We start from the raw sequence: 23745 nt of genomic DNA on the forward strand, positions 1-23745 counted from the left end.
TAAAAAGATAATTTTAAAGTAACATTACGAACATATACTAGTGTCTCCCAGTAAAAGGAGCAGTCTCTCTTAATTGACTCAAAAGATAAAAACTAATACCTGGAAACTCTTAAACTTTCCCCACTAATCTATTTAAATGTAAATATCTATCTTCTAGTTGGAGTCCTTCATGTTTTTGTTTCCAACTCAAAGCAAATGAGAATAATGAATACATAAAGATAATATATAATGTATTTCACTGAGGAGGAAGAGAAGTAGCAAGGATTTCAATGAAGACATAATGATTACAAACCAGTGTGCTATACAGATTTGAGAAGCAGAAACAATGCTCAACAGCCCACTCAAGTTTTAAGTAAACTCTCTTCTCACTCATCAAAGTACTGATACAACAGAGAATGTATGTAAACAGGAACAGTTTGCATGGGGATTGGAAAAATGTATAGGAAATTAATACATTTTTAAAAGGTCCCTGTGATAGGAAGTCAAAAATCCAATCACTTTGCATCTTTCTGCAAAAAATTCCCCAGCCAATTGACCATATAAATGCATTGCCACAGAAGATAAATAATGGATCACTAATTTTCAACTTACAGTGCAGTACACAGTTCAATTAGTTGAGGAAGAAAAATAAACATAAGATGTACATTATAAAATGTTTTATCAACAAAAATAAACTTTGAGAAACATGGTGCAATGTAAAAGCTAAGCAACTCATTCACAAAGCACTGCTTGTGTACACCACATATTCCAGACTTTTTCCAAGTAACATTCTATGTTATCAGTTAGAGCTACTAACAGAGGGGTCTTATTTCTCACTGCTTGCATTTTAAAGATATATGACTAAAGCACATTGTAAACCACTAATAATTACAATAGCAAAAAAAAAAGCTCATAATAAAATGCATTTTGGCCATGTTTCAGAGAATACTTAACAATGTTATCGTTCTGCGTTGTGGCTGGCCTTGTGTCTTACATACAGGAGATACCTAACATCTAATGACCAAGAGCTTCAACTGAATTATATAACTATTTTCCTTAATTCTTACATGTGCCAATTTTAGGCAGAAACCACAGAATGATATTCCAGGTAGTGTGGTAATCCCAACCTTGAAAAAAAGCCCAATGAATATAATTTTTTGTTTTCTACACACAAAGCATAAAAAACTAGCCCCAGATAAGGCAAACAAAAAGTCAGTAAGGAAATCTGAAAAAAGGCCTTTGCTGTTATATACAAATCTGTTTATGCTGCCAAACAAAATCTCATGGCTGAACTTCTGCAGCTTGTGAGGTACTAACAACTTACGTGCAATGTGTGAAAAAGAGACACCGTGTATTCAGAGGCTTACAGCCCAAAGACATTAAGCCAGTCTATTTTCAAGTTACCAATGCATGGCCATATAACAAACATCGTACAAAACATACACACCTTCATGGAAACTATACCGTTTCTCCCAACTCTGGTAAACACAAATAGTAAGAAAACAACTTCTAACTCAGTTTGACAAAACTTTACAGACTTGGCCCCTAATTAGAAAACAAATAAATAAAAGAGAAGTCAAAATGGGAGGGGCAATAAGGAGAAAGGGGGGAATCTAGACTCTAGTTCTAAAGAGACATCCTGGCACTTCATCACAGCCAGGAGAAGAATATTCTAAAACCCCCATGTAACTACACATTTGACCTCTTCCACTCCAAATGCTCTAGTCTAGTCAGAAAAGAGCACAGCTCTTCCCTGAAAGTCTCCCAGGGTTCCCTGCATCAAGCCACTACAGGGTTATTGAAAAATATAATACTTCACATAAGTATATGCTGCTTTTCTCTTTGAAAACATTTTATAGACCTGTACTCATTTAATTAGGGTTGCAGAGGAGATGGAAAAACAAGCTGTTTGATTATGAAGGTGACACTTCTGTCAGCAGAATGTGCTTTGGATTGTAAATGGGTTTACTTAACTTCAGAGGAAATCAGTCAGAGTGGATGGCTCAGCAAAACCCATCACAACTGCGGAAAAAGGAAGTGACTGGCTGGAGGTAAGGAAATAGATTTTCTCTATGTTAACTGGCCTATGTGTGACTCGAACCCTGCACCCTGGCCTCATTAGCACCAACACTGTGAAGAACAGCTGTGGCAGAGAAAGTGCCACCCCATCACCAGATACAGTAGAAAGGCCCCTGGAATTTCCTACAAGGTTCAGTTCTGAACAGCCCCACTTCCAATCAGTATAGAATTCTCACAGTGACTCTGTGAGGGAGGTAAATGTCACTGCTCCCCCTGTTGGTGGAAGAAACAGAGGCCAGAGTGGTTAAAGATTTTGCCTGAAGTTAAAACTAAAAATGAAAAGTCATTTGGACTGCAAGGAAGAATACTCACAATACAAGGCAATTAAAAAAAAAAAGAAAAAACTTGAACCAACCTGTCACTTGCCATGAAAGACATCATCACCAGAAATTCCCCCACATCCTTGCTTGCCACTTGGTAGGACAGGCTTCGTGACAGAGGATTTTTCACTCTGTGTGGAAATATAAACCCTATCTCTTTTCCTGAAGGCAGAGAGAAATACGAAGTCACTCAAGTGCCTGGACAAGTACTTCCGAATTTATAGCTGATGTGAGGTGAGGAGTGGGCAGAATTGGCAGGAAGGAATCGGAACAACTTAAATACTGGACTAATGGGTTAGTTACAGACATGAATTTTTCCGAATATAATTTCACAGGTCTAATTTAGTCCCTCTGCATGAGGCAAGTCTACAACACCTGTAATGTCTGTACCACATCATGCAGTCACATTGGAATTACTGAATGCGCTCTTCACTAAAGCTTAATGTACCTCAATTCCAAATGAACTGCATGACTAATCTGGGGAAAAACCATACACACAGAAATGTATCAAGTTTTCTTTCAAAAGAAAGTCCAGCCATAATTCCATTATATCCATGGCAACTATCACCTGTTAATGCTCATGTTAGTGTGTAAAAATGTATTCATCATATACAGAGAAATTATCAAGTACTGGTCAATAAAGTGTACAGCTGACCCTGAGAATAAATTTTTGCTTGCTCAAAAGATTAAGTAATACAAAATAAAATGAAAATGAAGATGCCTATTCTCATACTTGGGAAGAAATGTCTTTAAAATGCTGACTAATGTACACTCTAATAGATTTAAAGACACCCCCAAACACCAAACACTGTAATTATATTGATATGTTTCCAGAAATAATCTGAAAAAGTGTACAAAAAAGTAAATGTTAAAGGCAAGGCATTATGTGATACACAGCATATAAATCTGGTTTTCAAGATAGTGTCTAAATACACTGATAAAACTATATGATTGGTTATCAATTGGTTTTAAAGAGACAACATTTTCATTGTACATATTCACACATCCATACACATATGCACAAACCAAGAGAAACCAACCAGCAAAACTTGAAATTCTTAGTAATTGTACTGACGCGGGCAGGGCTGGTGAACAACCCAGCCATTGTGCTTGACTTGCCGAGAGTGGCAATCCCTGGTAAGATTTTGGCGACGAAGGCTACTTCTGTTAAGAGACTGTCTTTCACTGTGTTCTTTTATCCACTGGGAAGGACGAAAGCTCTTGGGTTGTTCCAGAAAAGTTGTATGAGCAGCAAGAGCTGCAACATAACAATGAATGTGCTGCCCCATTTCATTTTGAGCTTCCACTCTGAAACAGAAAAAAGTGGGGAATGTATTAAATAACAGAGTATGTTATTAATGAAACTGGAAAAGTTACTTAGCAATTCAATTTGCCGCACTAATTTGTTTATGGCTGAATGAGAGCTTGTGTCTCATGGCTGACAGACAAGTTTATTATTCTGTGACCCACCCCCGACTGACAGTGGTGGGAAGCAGAGCCAACTGTTACTAGAAAGATGCCATGTAAGCCCCAGATGGCTCACCAAGTAGACTGTATTCTAAAAAGACACTTTATGCTTTGAATTTCATTTACAGAGCACACATATTTATATAAGCTTGTCTGGGAGGAGAGCTAACATTTATTGAATATCTGCATTTGTCAATTCTTTTGCAAATATAATCTTTAATTCTCACCATAATCTTAAAAGGAAAATATTTTAATTCCCAAATTTTACTGATCAGAAAGCAGTGTGCTCACAACACCTTCGTAAGACATTTCCTGTCTATTAGTAAAATATTCTAGGAAACATGCTTTAAATCTCTTAAGTTTTTATTTATCTCACAACAGGGCATATTTTGAGATGGTATTTACATGGCAATATCATAAGACTCTTGAATAACACAATCTTAAAATACGGCTACACACAGTATGATTATGTTTTCCATATAAAAAGCTAATCAACTAGGATTACTCTAAACTATGTCAACACATAACATGAAGAGCTTTACAATTTTTAAGGATTATTTTACACAGGAAGGGCAGTTACATATTCTGCCTAAAATCACTTGAGGAAAACAGTATTATCTTTTACTACATATATACATATGTATTTTTTTAAAGTAGAATTTCAAGAGGCCACATTAAGAAACTAATAGAAAAAAAGTTAATATACAGAAAGTTATTTTTAGGCTGGGCGCTATGGCTCACTCCTGTAATCCCAACACTTTGGGAGGCCAAGGCGGGCGGATCACCTGAGGTCAAGAGTTCAAGGCCAGCCTGACCAACATGGTGAAACTCCATCTCTACTAAAAATACAAAAATTAGCCAGGTATGGTGGCACACGCCTGTAATCCCAGCTACCTGGGAGGCTGAGACAGGAGAATCACTTGAACCCAGGAGGTGGAGGCTGCAGTGAGCTGAGATCACGCCACCTGCACTCCAGCCTGGGTGACAGAGTGAGACTCCATCTCAAAAAAAAAAAAAAAAAGAAAAGAAAAGTCATTTTTAAAAGGTGAGCATTTGGTTCCTTCGCCTCCCTATGCATACATATATTACACAGTCTCAAAGTGAATATACTTACTCTGTGCCCGTGAGTCTTATAAGCAGCTTTTCCTGGCCCTACAAATGTTAAATGGTGAACTATTAAATCACTAGTAAGATTTAAAATGCTATTGTAACTTTACTATTAGGACGTGGTCAACTTTTATTAAAACTGGTTTACTATGTGCCATTAAAGGCATGTACATGTACTTAAGATTATGACAACATGTAAAACCTTCAAAAACAATTATTTATAAAGACTAAAATGCAATGAAACATGTACCCTGAAGCCCACTGTAATTACAAAGCACCTTAATTTTCTGTGCTTTATGGTAATATCCCTAAGGATAGACACAGTGGAAGCAATTTGACTTCTGAAAGACATACGATTTATTTCCTGCTAAAAAAACAGATATTTACTACAAAACTAGCCTAATTTTGGTAACACCTAATTTCAATCTTGATTTAGCAAGACTTCCTCATAAGAATTTCAAATCTCAAAATAAGGATGTTAAAAAATTATAGTTACATTATAAAACTAATAATTTACAGGATTTTCCTATGTGCAGAAAGGATTCATATAAAATTTAGTGCATTCTGGCTGGGCACAGTGGCTCATGCCTGTAATCCCAGCACCTCAGGAGACCAAGACGGGCGGATCACTTGAGGTCAGAAGTTCGAGACCAGCCTGGCCAACCCCATCTCTACTAAAAATACAAAAAATTAGCTGGGCATGGTGGTGTGCACCTGTAATCCCCATTACTCAGCAGGCTGAGGCAGGAGAATTGCTTGAACTTGGGAGGCGGAGGTTGCAGTGAGCTGAGATCATGCCACTGCAATCCAGCCTGAGTAACAGAGACTCTGACTTAAAGTAAGTAAATGAGTAAATAAATAAATAAATAAATATTTAGTGCATTATTTTAATCCTTTATATATGGAAAAGTACATATTTATTTAACTATCCTATATGTTATGTCTATCATATATAAACGCAAAAACGAACAAGTTATAAAAACAACATTCTCACTGTACCAAAACGAGAAACATATAACAACCTTGAAAAAGAAAGAAGAAAGAAGAAGAAATCTACTGAAACAAAATGGGGGAGATCACTGCCTAAAGAAGTAGTTTATAAAATAGTATATACGGGCCAGGCGCAGTGGCTCATGCCTGTAATCCCAGCACTTTGGCAGGTCAAGGCAGGTGGATCACCTGAGGTCACAGGAGTTCGAGACCAGCCTTGTCAACATGGTAAAATCCTGTCTCTACTAAAAAACACAACAATTAGTCAGGCGTGGTGGTGTGCACCTGCAGTCTCAGCTACTCAGGAGGGTGAGGCATGAGAATTGCTTGAATCTGGGAGGCAGAGGTTGCAGTGAGCTGAGATTGCAGCACTGCACTCCATCCTGATGACAGAGCAACACTCTGTCTCAAAAAAAACAGTATATATGGCATGATGCCATTTAGGTTAAAAGTATGTATATGTACAGGCACAGAAAAAACACACAATCTGGAAGGGTATACTCTAGGATGTTAAAAGTATTCATCTCTGGGTCATGAAAAGGTAATTTCTTGAATTTTTGCATATTTTCTAATTTTTTACATTGCACATATACTATTTCTGTAAATTCTTTTGCAAAGCTGCTGACCGCCCCCCCACACACTTTAAACACTGAAAAGTAAACATATAAATGCCAGTAAGTTTCAAGTTGACTAATAATATAAATTCTTTTTTTTTTTTTGAGATGAAGCCTCGCTCTGTCACCCAGGCTGGAGTGCAATAGCACAATCTCAGTTCATGGCAACCCAAGCCTCCAGGGTTCAAGTGATTCTCCTGCTTCAGCCTCCTCAGCCTACTGAGTAGCTGGGACTACAGGCACCCACCATCACACCCAGTTAATTTTCTTATTTTTAGTAGAGACAGGGTTTTGCCATGTTGGCCATGCTGGTCTTGAACTCCTGACCTCAGGTGATCCACCTGCCTTGGCCTCCCAAAGTGTTGAGATTACAGGTGTGAGCCACCATGCCCAGCCTAATTATATAAATTATTAAGTGGAATTCCTCAGAGATCAGAAATCATAATCAGGAGGGAAGAATTTTTAAGAAATGAATCTGGACCAGGCGTGGTGGCTCACTCCTGTAATCCCAGCACTTTGGGAGGCTGAGGTGGGCAGATCACCTGAGGTCAGGAGTTTGAAACCAGTCTGGCCCACATGGCAAAACCCCGTCTCTACTAAAAATACAAAAATTAGCCAGACATGGTGGTGGGCCCCTGTAGTCCCAGCTACTCAGAAGGCTGAGGCAGGAGAATCGCTTGAACATAGGAGGTAGAGGTTGCAGTGAGCTGAGATCACGCCATTGCACTCCAGCCTGGGCGACAGAGCAAGACTCCATCTCAAAAAAAAGAAAAAGAAATGAATCTGAAGCAACTCTAAAGCAGTTAAATCAATACCAACTCCAAAAAGTTATATTTTAAATTTTTGTTGGAATGCCTGAAACACCTCTTAATAAACTTGGAGCATGGAATAAAGTGCCAGTTAAAGTAACATTCCCCACCCAAGATCTTACCTAGGATATAGCCTGGCATGATGTAACATATAAGAAAATTGTTTTTCATTTTGGTACAAAGCAAAATGAAATCTGTTTAGCCTCATAAAAGATCATCTACAATATTGAGACTTGAGAGTACAGCAAGCTCTGGTAAAGTTAACAAATTAATGTCCTGCCTAAGGTTTGTTTATATCTGGAAAACAGGAAATAGTAGACAGACATAATAGATACAATACTCTTCTTAGTAGAGTCAGAACCTGGGCATGACAGCACTAACAATAGGGATATTCTGAACTGGCCCAAAAATCCACATCCACCTGGACCCTTGGCCTAAGAGAGGGAATGCCAATGCTCCCCAAATACTTTAACAGGAAATATTTCACTAAGGTACAGGATAGAACAGCGGGACTTTCAGCTAATTAACAGGGTGCTAGGCTTTACTTTAGTGGGTGGAAGCAATCTCAGATAGTTCCTGGATATATTCTCTGGACAAAGATCACATAATGTCTTTAAGTTTGGGAAAACTTAAAAAACCAGAAGGCAGAGATTACAAGAAAGGTGACCAACAATTGCTTGGGGCAACAGACAGATTGATTAATCAAGATAATGACTGACAAATGGGCAAGGATCTATTTCTCAGTCTCTGCTGGGAACCAAAGGCCTCTCCTACACAAGTGGGTAAAATGGGGATGATGAAGATAAACTCCTGGGTCTCCTTGGTATGGGAGGCTCCATGTGCTGTGGTATCAACATCCATTGGTAAAGCCCTGATTCAAGTTACAATTAGATTAAGAGAACATAAAAATATAAGGGCTAATAGGATTATGAAAGGTAGGATGTTTAAGTCGGCTTTAAGTAAAGAAGTTATATACCCTTCACCTAATTGTTTTGTGAGAATGGATATGTCTGGCTGGAGACATACTTCCCCTACCTCGTACTGTAAAACAAAAGGCATGTAAATCTGCCCTTCAAGACAATATTAATTGGCCATGCTAAATGGGAACCAGTAACATGGCCCAGGCCCATGCAGTGTACAATAGAAGCTGGAGTGCTGGCAGGGATAAATGATCTGTCTGATAGTCCTATGTGGAATGGAAACTGGTGCTTATGGCAAAAGACTGTGAGCACCTCTCAGTAACAACTACTGAGACTTTAGAGTAAGGAATTTCCACATGAGAGGCATTTACTCCCTTGCTATGGGATATTAATTGAAGCTACCCCTATGATTGAAGGACATAAGATGATACTGAAACCTGAAATACCCATGCTATCTCTGGGGATGTCAGAGAAACACTAATTGGGAGGGCAGTGCCCAGAAGAGTTCCATAATAAATGGAAATGGCTTCTACAGGATCATGTTATGTAGGGAATGTAAGGAGGACACAACCATGAGCAGGGAGCCTCTTTCCACCTTGGACTGACTCTGGAACTCTGTGAGGATTCCACAGTGCCAATAGCTCTCAACTGAATGACAAAGAGTTTCTTGGTTGTGGATGGCAATTCCAAGGTGAAGAGATAGCATCCTGTTTCGAAGGATGCCACTTTGAGCAAAGAAGGTAAAAACAAATCAGCTCTGTGGGCTGAACTGCACGCTGTTTTCCTAGTGGTGATGGAAGCCCCTTTGTTTGGGTTTTTACTGACTCGGGCAGTGGCGAATGGCCTGTCCACATGGCCAGGCAGAATCACAATGAAAACCTGGACTTTTAAAGGGTTGGCTTCCATAGGGAGCACAACCCTATGGAAATTTGAGGGGTACATTAGGATATGCTAATGGCCATCACAAGAACTCCCTTCCAGGTTTGGAAGGTGACTGGAATTGGAAGCAGATATATCCCCATGTTCTCCCTAGAGGTGCCCTCCTGAGTTCATGAAATGTGTGGTACGGGCAATGAAGAGACAGGCTGCATCTAGACGTTCCTCTTCTACCCTCTCAGGCGCAAATGCCAATGGGAACCGTTCTGCCAGTCAGCAAAAGAGACAGACTACTGATAGCAGATTCCCTGGTGGGAAGGCCCTGAGCATAGCTGGTGCTGGCAGCCCTGGGAGCTACAAATGGGTCTTAAGAAGAATAGACAGTCTCTGGAGTGGGCTTTGCTTACCCAATGGAAGATGCAAATGCTCAGAGTACTATAAAAAGCCCAGAACAGAAGATACTACATGGATGTGGATAGTTGACTGTCATTTCTTCAGACCAAAGAACACACTATACAGCCCATAATCCCCAACACCACTTTGGGAGGCAGAGGTGGGTGGATGACTAGAGGTCATGAGTTCGAGACCAGGATGGACAATATGGTGAAACCCCCTCTCTACTAAAAGTACAAAAATTAGCCAGGTGTGGTGGCAGGAGCCTGTAATCCCAGCTACTTGGGAGGCCGAGAAAGGAGAATCACTTGAACCCGGGAGGCAGAGGCTGCAATAAGCCAAGATCCTGCCACTGAATTCCAGCCTGGTTGACAGAGTAAGACTTCATCTCAAAACAAAAACAAAAGCAAAAACAAAACGGGGAGATAAAAGTATGAAAGAGTGGCTTACACTCAACATGAGTGGGACTAAAGGAGGGCCCCCACAAGATTTTCCTATTTTTCTGGTGATCTGAGGAAGAAAGGATGGGGAGAATACTGGTATAAATTATGCAGTTCTAGCCAAGAGATGAGTATGCTGGTATAATGACTTTAACTTTTTCTTTCTTTCCCACATCACCTCATTTTCTTCCCCTACCGTATGCAGGGCTGCAACTACAAGTACTGGAAGTAGGCATGGTTCCTCAGCAAGAAGCGGTAACTATGTTTTTAAACCTTATGTCAAAATTCCTAAGGGCCTTATGGGGGTTGCCTATACCCCATCTTGTAAAACTGGAGTCAACAACAAATGCAGCTATATTGTCTGAGGGTAAAAACAGCCCACTAATTTTGCACCTACGTTATCTTACCCTATCTGAATGGGAGTGGACTGAGGGAGAAGTACTTGCTAGACTAGTATTGCTGCCTGCAATCTAGACCAGCACAGTGACTAAACCTAACGTCCCTTCCAGAGATCGAAAAATTTGGGAATAAATGAAGAGAAAGAGGATAAAGGAATGAATAAATTGGTTATGAACTGGGATCAATTCATTATATTAACACCTTGAAACAGGCTCAGATAAAAAGATGACACTGTCTCTCACCGGGCGTGGTGGCTCACATCTGTAATCGCAGCACTTTGGGAGGCTGAGGCAGGCGGATCACAAGGTCAGTAGTTCAAGATTAGCCTAACCAAAATGGTGAAACCCCACCTCTACTAAAAAAGACACAAATTAGCTGGGCATGGTGGCGTGTGCCTGTAATCCCAGCTACTTCGGAGGCTGAAGCAGGAGAATTGCTTGAAGCCGGGAGGTGGAGGTTGCAGTGAGCTGAGAGTGCGCCAGTTCACTCCAGCCTGGCGATAGAGCGAGACTCCATCTCAAAAAAAAAGATAACACTCTCTCTAAGCTCAGGTATACTAGATGCCTGAAAGGGCAAAGCTACATGTTTGCCAAGATCATTTCTGCTTTTGGAAACCAACAAGATCAATGAACCTGCAAACCTGAGTGGCCTCGCCCTGGGAGACATGCTCATAGAATACAATGATAGACTGAATGAATTACTGACTGAATGGGATTCTGGTGTTGTGCCAGTATTTTTTGAGTTCCATATGCTTTTGCTGAAAGGAATCCAAGTTTCAAGACTGAGGCTGGACTGTGATATTGTAAAATATATATTTGGTCTTATCTGTTTCCTGGCATACCACTCCTAAAATCCTTGGAATCTCCAGCACCTAGGCAGTTTCAGGATGGGATTTGGTCACTAGAAAGACCAAGGCAGGGTTAGAGTTGCGGCTTTTAGCTCCACCCCTCAAACTCTAGAGAGGGAAGAGGATCTAAAGGTTAAGCCAATCACCAATGGCCAATGATTTAATCAATTATGCCTATGTACTGATGCCTCCATAAGACCCCAAAAGTACTGGGTTCAGGGAGCCTCTGGAAAGCTGAACATGTGGAGGTTCCCGGAGGGTGGGGTGCACAGAGGGCATGGAAGCCCCATGCCCTTCCCACATGCCTTGCCCTATGCATCCCTTCATCTGTATCCTTTATAATAAACTGTTAAACATGTTCCCCCAAGTTCTATAAGATGCTCTAGCAAATTAATCAAATCCAAGGAGGGGGTCGTGAGAACCGCAGTTTACAGCTGGTTGGTCAGAAGCACAAGTAAAACCTGAGGCTTGAGATTGGCATCAGAAATGGGAGGCGGTCGTATGGGACTAAGCCTTCAACCTGTGGGATCTGATGCTATCTCCAGGTAGATATTGTCAGAATTGAATTGAATCAGAAGACACTAGAGGGTGTCTACTGCTGGAGGATTGCTTGCTTGGTGTGTGGGAAAAACCCACACATCTGTTGTCAGAAGCACTGGGTGACTGTGCAGTGTGAGTATTGCAGGAAGAAACTGAGTTTGTTATTATTAAATTCTAAAAGTTTTCAAAGTTACATCATTTGATTTTTTTGTACAGATGGGGTTACATCATTTGATGTGACCTAGCTAGAAATACTTAGAAGAAAATAAATTTTAAGACCTGATATTCTATTTGAATTTGATACCCTAAATAATCCAGTCTATAAAGTCAGAGTTACATTCTAAGACACTTAGCAGAAATGCCAGTCTTATTTCTAATCAGGAGCAGAATTTTGTAAATGAGAATGCTATTATATAACTGGGGCCACGCTACATCTAACTTTCTTAAAAAATCTAAAATAGAGGAGAGAGATCCAAGATGGCTGATCACTAGCAGCTCAGGCTCCTAGCTCCCAGCGAAAGCACAGAGAACGAGAGGACGCCACACTTTCAGACGAATTTTTGTTGCTCACGGACCAAGAGATTCCCAGCGGAGGAGCCCCACGGGTCGCCAGAGCGACTCTTGTGGTCAGCGCGGCGGTTCTGCTGGCGCCTCAACGTGGCAGTTCTTGGTGCAGAGTCCGGAGATTCCCGGGCAGAAAAGCACCATCAATCTTAACACCGCTGTTTTGGCCGGCGTAGTGGGTTGCTCAGATTTCGGCGCTGGGAATCAACAAGTTGGATGTCCGCTCAGAGACCTAGTTAGAAAGTCGGTAATTACAAAGACAACAGAGGGATAAATATATAATGAAGGGAAGAAACCAGCCTAAAAAGGCAGAGAATACTCAAAATCAGAATGCCTCTCCCTCTACAGGGGATCGCAGTTCCTCATCAACAACGGAACAAGGCTTAATGGAGAACGAGTGTGTTGCATTAACAGAAGCAGGTTTCAAAAGGTGGGTGATAAGAAACTTTTGTGAATTAAAAGATCTTGTTCTAACCCAATGCAAAGAAACTAAGAACCTTGAAAAAAGGTTTAACGAAATGCTAACGAGAATGGACAATTTAGAGAGGAATATAAGTGAATTGATGGAGCTGAAAAACACAACACGAGAACTTCGCGAAGTATGCACAAGTTTAAACAGTCGAATTGATCAAGCAGAAGAAAGGATATCAGATGTCGAGGACCAGCTTAGTGAAATGAAATGAGAAGACAAGACTGGAGAAAAAAGGATAAAAAGGAATGAGCAAAGTCTCCAGGAAATATGGGACTATGTGAAAAGACCTAATTTACGTTTGATAGGCGTACCTTAATGTGACAAAGAGAATGAATCCAAGTTGGAAAATACTCTTCAGGATATCATTCAGGAAAACTTTCCCAACCTAGCAATGCAGGGTAATATTCAACTCCAGGTAATACAGAGAACACCACAAAGATATTCTTCAAGAAGACCAACCCCAAGGCACATAATCGCCAGATTTATTAGGGTTGAAATGAAGGAGAAAATACTAAGGGCACCAGAGAGAAAGGTCAGGTTACCCGCAAAGGGAAACCTATCAGACTTACAGCAGATCTCTCAGCAGAAACCCTACAAGCCAGAAAAGAGTGGGGACCAATATTTAACATCCTTAAAGAAAAGAACTTTCAACCCATAATTTCATATCCATCCAAACTAAGCTTTACAAGCGAAGGAAAAATTAAATCTTTTGCGAACAAGCAAGTACTTAGAGACTTCACCACCACCACGCCTGCTCTACAAGAGCTTCTGAAAGAAGCACTATACATATAAAGGAACAACCAATATTAGCCTTTCCAAAAATATATCAAAAAGCAAAGAGCATCAACACAATGAAAAATTTACACCAACTAATGGGCAAAACAGCCAGCTCATCAAATGGCAGTATTAAACTCATATATATTCAAATTGGATAAAAAGCCAAAACCCATTGGTATGCTGCATCCAGACCCATTTCACATGCAATGATACACAAAGACTCAAAACAAAGAGGAGGAGGAAGATTTACCAACTAGAGAGTAAAAATAAACAAATAAATAAAAAGCAGGAGATGCAATTCTCGCCTCTGATAAAATAGACTTTAAAGCAACAAAGATCAAAAGAGGCAAAGAAGGACATTACATAATGGCAAAAGGATCAATGTAACAAGAAGAGCTAACGATTCTATAGATCAACGAGACAGAAAATTAACAAGGACATCCAGGACTTGAACTCAGACCCAGAACAAGTAAACTTAATAAACATTTATAGAACTCTCCACTTCAAATACACAAAACATACATTACCACCTCACACCTATTCCAATAGTGACTACATAATTGGAAGTAAATCGCTCCTCAGTAATCGCATAGCATTTCATAGGTTTAAATGAAATATTGGTTGGCTGCTTGTTATTTTCTTCCCTTATTCCTTCCTGTCTACATCATTAAGTATAATTATTGGTATAAAAGAGGTTTTCAATACCTATTACTAAACTGCATTCTAGCTTGGGCAAGAAAGCAATACTCCCATTCTCTCTCTCTCTTTCTCTTCCTTTTTCTTCCTCTTCTTCATTCTTTTTTTTTCTTTCTTTCTTCCTTTTTTTTAAAAAAAAAAATCTAAAATAAATAAGTTTTTTTTAAATTTTTATTTATTTTTTTTGAGACAGTCTCACTCTGTCACCCAGGCTGGAGCGCAGTGGCACAATCTTGGCTCACTGAAACCTCTGCCTCCTGGGTTCAAGCTATCCTTCCACCTCAGCCTCCTGAGAAGCTGGGACTACAGGCAGGCACCACCACACCCCGCTAATTTTTTGTTATTTTTTGTACAGATAGGGTTTCACCATGTGGCCCAGGCTGGTCTTGAACTCCTGAGCTCAAGTGATCTGCCTGCATTGGCCTCCCAAAGTGCTGGGATTACAGGTGTGAGACACCACGCTTGGTCAACAAGTTATTTTATGGCTCACCTTGTGCATTATGCACATGCTTTCATAAATCTCTAACAAAATTACTTTTGCATCTTCTAGTAACTTAGCTTTGAATTATAGTAGAAATAAAACTCATGCTCAGTGGACTGCCTACAGAGAATAAAATACTTGTAACGTACCTGGGACTATTTGGGTTATGTAATTCATCAGTCCCACAGGTGGCCTCACTGAGACCGGGGCAGGAGTTAGGCACAGCATAGACAGACATGCTGGGATGTTCAATGAGAAGGTTTTCCATAGGACTCGTTTCCACCTTGATAGTGGTTAATCCACCTGCAGTAAAACATGGGGGTGGGGTGATAAACCAGCTCTCCTCCATCGGACATGACTCAAACTGGAGGAAGCAGGAATCACTTGTATCAGCCAAGCACTCAAGAGACGCCGGTAAACAGGAAAAGACTGAAGGGTGCTCAGCAGGTGACTCTTCATTGATGTCCTCCTCTTCCTCTTCTTCCTCTTCTGCTGAGAAACCAGTGCAAGTATCTGGATCGCAGTCCATATTGCAGTCCATGTGTGTTGTTGAAGAGTCCCACAGGAGGATGATTATCACATTGGGCAGTCATTACAAAGTCACCCATCAGATTCACAGCACAGAAAAAGAAGAGATGATACTATTAGCTGATGCTCACATAACTTCTTTTAGTTCAGAAACAAACCCCTTTATATTCATTTATATGATTATAAAATTACTTCTGAGCACAGAAATTGTGTATGTGTATCACTATATGGGATGGATTATGTTAACTTTGCAGGAGTGATTTTAAGACTGTTTCTATTCTGCTGAATAAATAAGTAATGAGCCATATGGGTTACCACTTGTCTAATATAAAGCGTTTTCTATTGAAGTGCCCCTGATCTAATAAATCTATAAGAGTTGCAAAACTAAAAAGTCTGATGGATTTCAGTCAATTTCACTGATATCTAGCACAGGTGGTTTTCTGCAATTTTTTAAAGACAAACTCCTGTTTACTTTTAAGGCTTAAAAACCCTCAGTTATTGGTTTTCTTAAGCAAAAACAGAGATGCAAGTTTCCACTTTTACTGTGAAGATGAACCACCAAGTATCCAAGTATACATTACCTATGAAGTCAACAAGAATCCATTCATCATCTTCTTTCTCACTGAATTCTGGTTCTTGGTTGGAGGAAGAACTGACTTCACCCACAAACATTTTATTCAGCCTCTGGAACATTGTTAAGGCAAGACTGAGTTTGGCTGGATATCTTTTACAGCTGAGATTTCAAAACCTTGTCTTCAGTTGGCCTGACGGTACCGACAGGAGATTAAAGTGCACAGGATGCTTATTCAACTTAGATGAAAATCAAGAAAAGTCATTATCCCTAAAATGAAACAGAAAGTTATTTCAAATCAGCATACACATATGTACATAAGTACATACACATATACACATACCCCTAGAAGAAAGCATATGCCTTGGCCTACATTCTACAGCTATTATTCCCTTTCTGCAGGAGTCAAACACAAGATATGCAACATAAAGTTTTGTAAATACTCTTATTTACTCAAATTCAACCTATAAATATCTTAAAATGTGAAATAAAAGGAAAAGAGTTGGTTCTTTTTCATATCTATACTTTTATAATAAGGGATGAATTTGAGTAATATCCTTCAAACTTTTCTGCAAGCAGATGAGCAAATTCTAGATATTAACAGTCTTGCTATGTGATATTCAACTGCCCAGAAGTCCCAGCAACAGTGCCTGGTGACCACCATTATGCCAGGCCCTCACCCTCCTCTGGCTCATTTTCTCTTCCACTCTGTACTTCTTGTCTATAACTGAAGCATACCTAATACACTTAAAATCTATAAGGCCAGCAAGCACACTTTGAACTTCTGAACTATTCCTACAGCTGGCATGGAGAAATTTACACTAAAGAAAACTGAGCTTGGCTGCACCTAGCATGGGAAACACCCTTTCTGTGTAGCAGCTCAGCAGGTGGGTGCTGGGGTCAGCCACTTGCGTTCAAACCCTGGCTGGCTGCTCACTCGCTGTTTGAGTTAGAAAGTTATATGACTACAGTTGGCAACAGCTCCTACCTTAGGGAATACTGGTATACTGAGATACATATGCCCATCAGGTAGCAAGGTGGAAATGGATAAATAAATCTAGAACTCCTGCCTGCTTCCCTCTACCACTCTTATCCCTAGATTAAGCCAAACTGTTGTCTCTCTGGGACTTTGCCAAAACTACCTCCTAGACAGTCTCCCTGATCTTACTCTTGTTAAAGGCAATGGACTTAGCAAAACACTTGGAATAAAGTCCTCAGTCCAGGTCAACTGTTATTCTACATGTATTTACTGAGTACCTGTTATGCATCAAGTGCAGTGCTGGGCAGAAGGCTATGAACAAGGCCCTCCCACAGTTTAACAACCTAGTGTGTGATGAATGCCATGGAAGAAGTACTTGGTGTTCTCTAGGCTACCTGAGTGGACTCCTGCCATAAATGCCTTTACTCTTGAGTGACTGAGATCAGGAATGGAGGAAGGAGGCAAAGGAACACTATGGAAGTCTGTGCATGAGTGAGAATGTGGCAACTTCCGTACCGCTCAAGGTCCAGAGGGAGGGTCACAAGAGCAGGCTGGGGGAGCTGACCAGGAACCAGGTCCTGCAGGGCCTAGTAAGCCAGGGAAAGGGGGAGGGAAAAGTCAAAGACCTAGGTTTCTGGCTTGTCCAAAAGAGGGATGGTGGGACCATTTAGGGAAATAGGAATGAATATTGCAGGAAGTATAGGGTAGGCATTTCAAACATGGTAAATTTGGAGAATATGCAAAACAGTGCAATTGGAGATGTCTAGCATGCAGCAGGATATAGAGCTTTGAAGCTCAGGAGTGTGGTCTCAGCTAGGGGCACAGATTTGGGAGCTCTCAACACAAAGACGATGATAAAAAGCATAGGAATGGATGAGGTGGGTGTGGAAGCTTATGTCTGCAATCCTAGCATTTTGGAAGGCCAAGGCCAGAGGACTGCTTGAGCCTAGGAGTTGGAGACCAGCCTGGACAACAAAGTGAGAAACTGTTTCTACAAAAAAATTTTAAAAATTACTCAAGTGCAGTGGTATGCACCTATAGTTCTAGCTACTTGGGAGGCTAAGGTGGGAGGATCCCCTGAGCCCAGGAGTTGGAGGCTGCAGTAAGCTATGATTGTGCCACTGTACTCCAATATGAGTGACACAGAGAGACCCTGTCTCAAAAAAAAAATTTATATATATGGATGAGATCACCCAGGGCTGAAGAAATGCACCTCACTAATCACCACCTCTTTTTATCACAAGCATCGGCCTTAAATTTACAGCTTCAGACTCCTGACAGTTCACTTTCAAACTTTAGCTGTAAAAGTCATTGGGATCTGTAGCTAATGAGATTACTGGTTCAGTTCCTTGTGTATAAACTGGACTGCTACAATTGTTCGGCACACTACTACACAAGTAAAACATTTCAAATAAATGACATTAGAACACTCTGTGGTCACAATTCATCTTCTTCAGCCATTAATTATTAAAAATGGGTAAACAGGAAGTATCACTTGCATAACCAGTCTTCCTGAAACCTTCTGGAAAGCAACATGGCCAAATCATGAAGGCTAGAGCTGCAGAAGAATTCAGTCAGCTTTATGCTCTATGTAAGAGAAACAAGAAGAAAAGTGGGTTCTGTAGTTTGTTGGACCTGCTGTGGTGTGATAGCTATATTCCAAGATGAGTTATCATAAGGTCTAATGTAAATAAAGATTTTTTGAGGATGCATGCTAGGAGGGAAAAATAAATTTTCAAAATCCTTCCTTCATTTATTTTAAATTGTGGAGGCAGACATTGGCCCCACATACAATTCTGTGTTTGCTGAACCAGTGGAGAGAATAAGCCCAATTCTCCAGAGCATGGTGCTGGACTCTAGCCCTGAATCAGCTATAGCCACTGGGAGAGGAGAACCACACAGGGGAACCTTTGCTTGTCCTGAGCAAATGCCTTGTCCCCCAGGCCAGATAACTGGCAGCTATAAGGCCGAAAATGCATGGCAAATCTGCTGAGGCCATGTGGGAAGAACATAGAATGGAGTTCCTGGGGAGGGCAGAAGGGGCCTGGCCATCTGTAGCAGCAGTTCTGACTGTGGCTCTACCACAGGTGGCTGGAGCTAAACTGGCCCTTCTGAGCTTCCTTCTTACCGTTGGGAAAATGGGAAGACTGTCCTGAATCACCTCATCACTCTCTTTCCCCCTAAACTTCTAGCACAAAAAAGTGAGGCTGGTTTAACTAGCAGAGCCAAGTTCTTTTGGCCCTGCTTTCCGCAAGCATCACAAAGGGCAAGGAGCTATTGGAGAGACCTTCCCTCCATTGCTAAAACTGTCCATTGAAGTAGCCACCAGGCACGTTATGCAAATGAACACTTGACATGTGACTAGTATGATCGAGAAACTGCATTTTTCATTTTACTATTTAATCCATTTACTAAGTTTAATCCAGTTAAACTTAAAAGCTGTAATTTAGTTTTTTTAACTTTCAAGTATGTTTGGAATAGTTAGGGTATGTTAATCCACTTATTCACCTTTACATTTTATGATGTCTAAATATAGATCAAATATATCATATGAAAACTTTGTATCTGAATTGAGATGTACTGAATGTGTAAAAAAAAACACACTAGAGTGTATTTCAAAGACTTAGTAGCCCCCAAAATGCAAAAGTTTTTATACTGATTGCATGTTGAAAAAATAATTTTAGTATATTAAATACATTAATAAAAATAAACTTTTTCCTTTTTAAATATGGCTACTAGAAAATTCAATTATCACATTATCAATTTCTGTTGAACAGGGCTGTTCTAGAAAAATCTCCCTAAAATCTTAATGGCCTACCCTTCTACCGATGACACAGAGACTATCCCTGCCCAGTCACTGCCTACCCTCCTACTGATGACCCAGAGACTATCCCTGTCCAGTCACTGCTACTGTTGACCTTGGCTCCTGGCCAGGGATAGAGGCTCTTAATGGGGCTGGTTCTATGTGGAGGTAAATGAAAAAGCAGAGCTTTAGACTCCTCTCCTCCCCAGATCACTAATATTCACAACACTAGGGCAATGATATAATGAAAATTAAAATGCCACAGAAAGCATGTGTCCTAAGAGGACAAATTTACAAATACAGTTCTGGAATTCAGCAAAGAGGTGAAGCAAAGGTTAGGTGGAGTAGCACTGTTGTTCTTTGAGGCACCTGCAAGCTTTCAGCCCAGCAGTTTCCCCAAAAGAGAAAAGAAACCCCCAATAGAGAAAAGAAACAGTGTCTCGGCCCTAGCATTTCAAGAAGGCAGTTTGTCCCTGTTCTGCTTGGCTCAAAAGACCTCTATCCCTTCCTTTAAAAAATAAATTATGTCTTTTTAAATATAAAATGAACAAAACCACATTATACAAAGTTTAGAAAATAAGAAAAATAAGTATTTTTCCATTGCCTTGTTCCCATCACTTAATATATTGGTGCATTTTTTTCTGGTTTTTAATTCTATACATAGTGTTTCTTTTTATCACAGTTGTAGTCTTGTGAATGCACTGTTTTGTATCTCATATCTCACTGTTACTTAACATTTTATCATCAATGTTTTTCTTATTACTACATGAGCAGAGATGCTTTGTAGGCAGAGAAAGGTGGCTGACTGAGTCTAATACGCATGGGGAAGAGCATTCTAGTTTGACTACTTAGAAAAGCAATTGTTAATTTGGAAGATCTTGTTAGCATTATTTATTTTCTCACTTTTTTTTTTTTTTTTTGAGACGGAGTTTCGCTCTTGTTACCCAGGCTGGAGTGCAATGGCGCGATCTGGGCTCACCGCAACCTCCGTCTCCTGGGTTCAAGCAATTCTCCTGCCTCAGCCTCCCGAGTAGCTGGGACTACAGGCGTGCGCCACCATGCCCAGCTAATTTTTGTATTTTTAGTAGAGACAGGGTTTCACCATGTTGACCAGGATGGTCTCGATCTCTTGACCTCATGATCCACCCGTCTTGGCCTCCCAAAGTGCTGGGATTATAGGCGTGAGCCACCGCGCCCGGCCTATTTTCTCACTTTTAAGATAGGTAGCCCACCAAGAGGCAGTATGTTGTGGTACCTAAATAAAGCCTGGCTCTGAGGCTGGGCACAGTAGCTCATGTCTATAATCCCAGTGCTTTGGGAGGCCAAGGCAGGAGGCTCACTTTAAGCCAAGAGTTCAAAACCAGCCTGGGCAACAAAGAAAGACCCCATCTCTACAAAAAATAAATTAGCTGGGTGTGGTGGTGTGCACATGTAGTTCCAGCTACCCGGTAGGCTGAGGTAGGAAGATCGCTTGAGCCCATGAGTTTGAAGCTGCAGTGAGCTGTGATCCCACCACACTCCAGCCTGGTTGACAGAGTAAAACTCGGTCTTCCCTCCCCACCCCAAAAAAAAGACAGATCCTGGAGTTAGCCTGATCAGTTTGAAATCTTGGCTCTGCTACTTGCAACCTACGTGAATTCAGGATATTTACTAACATCTTGGGGTCTCTGTTTTCTCATCCTTAACATGGGAATGACAGTTATAATACTTCTCAGCCCATGTGTAAGGATTAAGTGTATACTACTTAGAATAGCAAACCTGCGTAAATATTAACTACAAGCTCATTCAAATCCAGTTGTGAGACTGTGAACAAGTCATTTAGCATCACAGCATTTGAGTTTATCCATAAATTGTCTACTTAATAATTAGAGCTACAATTTACAGAATGCTTGTTCTATGTAACGGGGCCTTATTTGTCCCATTTTACCGATGAGGAAACCAAGGCTCAGAAATTAAGTAACCTGTTCAAAAGTGAGAGAGCTGGTTGGGGTGGAGTCAGCATTAGGACAAAAATCCATCTGATTCCAATTCCTTGTTTTCCCTACACACGGTCTTTTAGGCTCCCAGCCTCAACCTTGTGTCTCCGAACTTCAGAAAACAGCCCTTTTCAGTTAGTTCAGGCTGCCAGTAGGCGGCTCCAAAAAAACATTAAAAAAAAAAAAAGAAGCCTGCAACTTTGATGATCTAACTTCTAAATTTGTGTACAGTTGTGGCTCATTCACAGTTTCAGGAAATCAGGTGGCTAAATGTACTGTCATTGAAAAGCAGCCTCAGAATTATCCTTCTCTTTTTATCCCACCCTCTTCCATTACTTTAAAAAAAAAAAAAAAAGCAGATTCTAGTAATTTAAAACGGATTTTGAATTGCAGAAAAAACCAAGCCAAGAAAGCTGTCTTTGCTTGTTCCACTTACATGAAGACTGTTCAACTAGTATGGAAGGGAGGCTATTCCCCCAGGGACCCACCCCTGCCTGCCCTGAAGGCTGAAAGAGTGGACAAAGACAAGAGTAAGTGGTAATTCACAGCCTGATAATCTTGAATTTTGAAAGCAGGGCCATTCTCAAGAGACATAGCAGGAAGCAATGGCAGAAAAGAACAAAAGATAGGATGAGAAAACGAGACCTTGGTCACAGAAATTAGTAAGGTCCTGGTTCCAGGCAGGAGCCTTTTAAAATTCTGCTGCCAGTTCATTATTATATTGATTGCGACTTAAAAGCTTCCCAGTGCTTTCCACATCTGCAAATGAAAATGTATTTCAATTACCACGCTGGTGATTTCAGTATCTTGAGGGAACTCATTATGACCTCTGTTCAATGACCTCAAGGGTCACAGTTTTCCCCCTTTTCCCAAAACTATTGTGCATTGAGAAAAGGTTCTTTTAGCCAGGGGATGCCCCAGTCCTTGGGAGTCACAGATGTAAAGAAGCTCTGCCTTAATCCACTCCGAACTGGAATTAACTACTGAACAGATACGATCAGGAAAAGCAAAACAAAGACTCTCCCGGTAAAATTCGGCTGCCGCTTTAAAATACAAACATCATTTCCTTTTAATAGGCTGTGTGGCCTTGAGCAACTTACTTAATCTTTCTGTGCCACGGGTTTCCTACGTGTAAGATAACCGGGCCTATTTCATAGGGTTATGAGAATCAACTGGGGCAATAAAGCAAAGTCCCCAGCATAGTATATGGCACATACTCAACACTCAGCAAGCGTGAGCGATCCAAAGGATCTCAATGTTAACGGGCAAAGAAAGCGCTCTTTCCACAGGTGCAACGCCAGGTAGCGAAGAGTAAGATCAAGCTGGGTCAAGGGACAGACCGCGGATAGGCGGAGGCCGGTGGCCGGGTCACCAAGCCCCGTAGCCGCAGGGCCTCCGGAGCTGGAGGGCAGGCGCGGGGGACGGGATCGCAGGGCCACAAGCCCAAGTGCCGCTGTCTCGGGAGACGCGTCCCGACCGTGTCCGCCGGAGCCCCGATGCCGAGTCCGGAGCTGGCGGCCCATCCAATGGCCGAGCGCAGGCGGAGGAGGAGGAGTGGAGGGGAGTGAGGAGGCGGAGTTAGAGGAGGGCCTGCCGCGGCCAAGGAAAGGAGGCAGAGACCAAACACTCAACCGCCGCCCAGCGCCGGGGCCCGGCCGGTCCCTTGTCAGGGTCGCCGCCGCCTCCGCAGGCTCCGTCCGCGCCCTGGGCCCCGGGGGCCGCCGCCGACCGACCGACGGGGTGGGCAGCCGGGCCCGGCGGCGGCGAGGGGAGACAGCGAGGGGCTCGGAGAACGTGCAACCGGCGCCCCGAGGGCAGCGCTCCCGGCCGGTCCCGCCGGGCTCTGGAGCGGGCAGCGAAGCGGCCCCAGACGCCCGCCCGCCCCCCGGCACTTACTGGGCCCGGGCCGCGCAGGGCTGCGTGGGGAAGGAGGCGGCCACCGGCTCGGCGGGGAATGACGCGGGCGGCGCGGGGCTGCTGAGGTAGCTGCAGCGGGGCCGGGGTGCGCTGCGTCTCCCTCAGGTCCCCGGACGGCGGGCGCGGAGCCGGCTCCAGCCCTCGAGTCGCTGCGCCCAGGCCGGCCAGTCCAGGTCCTTTTGTTGTTGTGCAGGGCTCGCA

General features: G+C 41.8%; 1 protein-coding gene across 2 annotated transcripts; it reads right to left on the reverse strand.

Annotated features, from left to right (window-relative positions):
* Window positions 1-1245: 1245 nt before the first annotated feature.
* Window positions 1246-23565, reverse strand: TP53INP1 (tumor protein p53 inducible nuclear protein 1). Of its 2 annotated transcripts, XM_021673508.2 has the most exons (5): window positions 23524-23560; window positions 15880-16139; window positions 14920-15283; window positions 4960-4997; window positions 3596-3686 (listed from the first exon to the last, which is right to left on the reverse strand). In XM_021673508.2, the coding sequence occupies exons 2-4, from the start codon at window positions 15989-15991 to the stop codon at window positions 4976-4978; spliced, it is 498 nt and encodes a 165-aa protein (XP_021529183.1). In that variant the 5' UTR covers window positions 15992-16139; window positions 23524-23560; the 3' UTR covers window positions 3596-3686; window positions 4960-4975. The 2 variants fall into 2 exon arrangements, with proteins under 2 accessions (XP_021529182.1, XP_021529183.1); XM_021673507.2 differs by lacking the exon at window positions 4960-4997 and having other exon boundaries at window positions 1246-3686; window positions 23524-23565.
* Between the last annotated feature and the right edge of the window lie 180 nt (window positions 23566-23745).

This window comes from Aotus nancymaae, unplaced genomic scaffold (genome assembly GCF_030222135.1).
Source record: "Aotus nancymaae isolate 86718 unplaced genomic scaffold, 86718_ANA_hifiasm-v0.15.2.pri h1tg000036l, whole genome shotgun sequence".
Lineage (NCBI taxonomy): Eukaryota > Metazoa > Chordata > Mammalia > Primates > Aotidae > Aotus > Aotus nancymaae.

What these genes read in the sequence shown, in the direction of transcription:
- TP53INP1 (XM_021673507.2), bottom strand. Translation starts at nt 15,991, where the DNA reads ATGTTCCAGAGGCTGAATAAAATGTTTGTGGGTGAAGTCAGTTCTTCC. An exon ending in GATTCTTGTTGACTTCATAG is followed by an intron (nt 15,284 to 15,879) that starts GTAATGTATACT and finishes ACTGCGATCCAG; the next exon opens with ATACTTGCACTGGTTTCTCA. An exon ending in CATAACCCAAATAGTCCCAG is followed by an intron (nt 3,687 to 14,919) that starts GTACGTTACAAG and finishes TTTCTGTTTCAG; the next exon opens with AGTGGAAGCTCAAAATGAAA.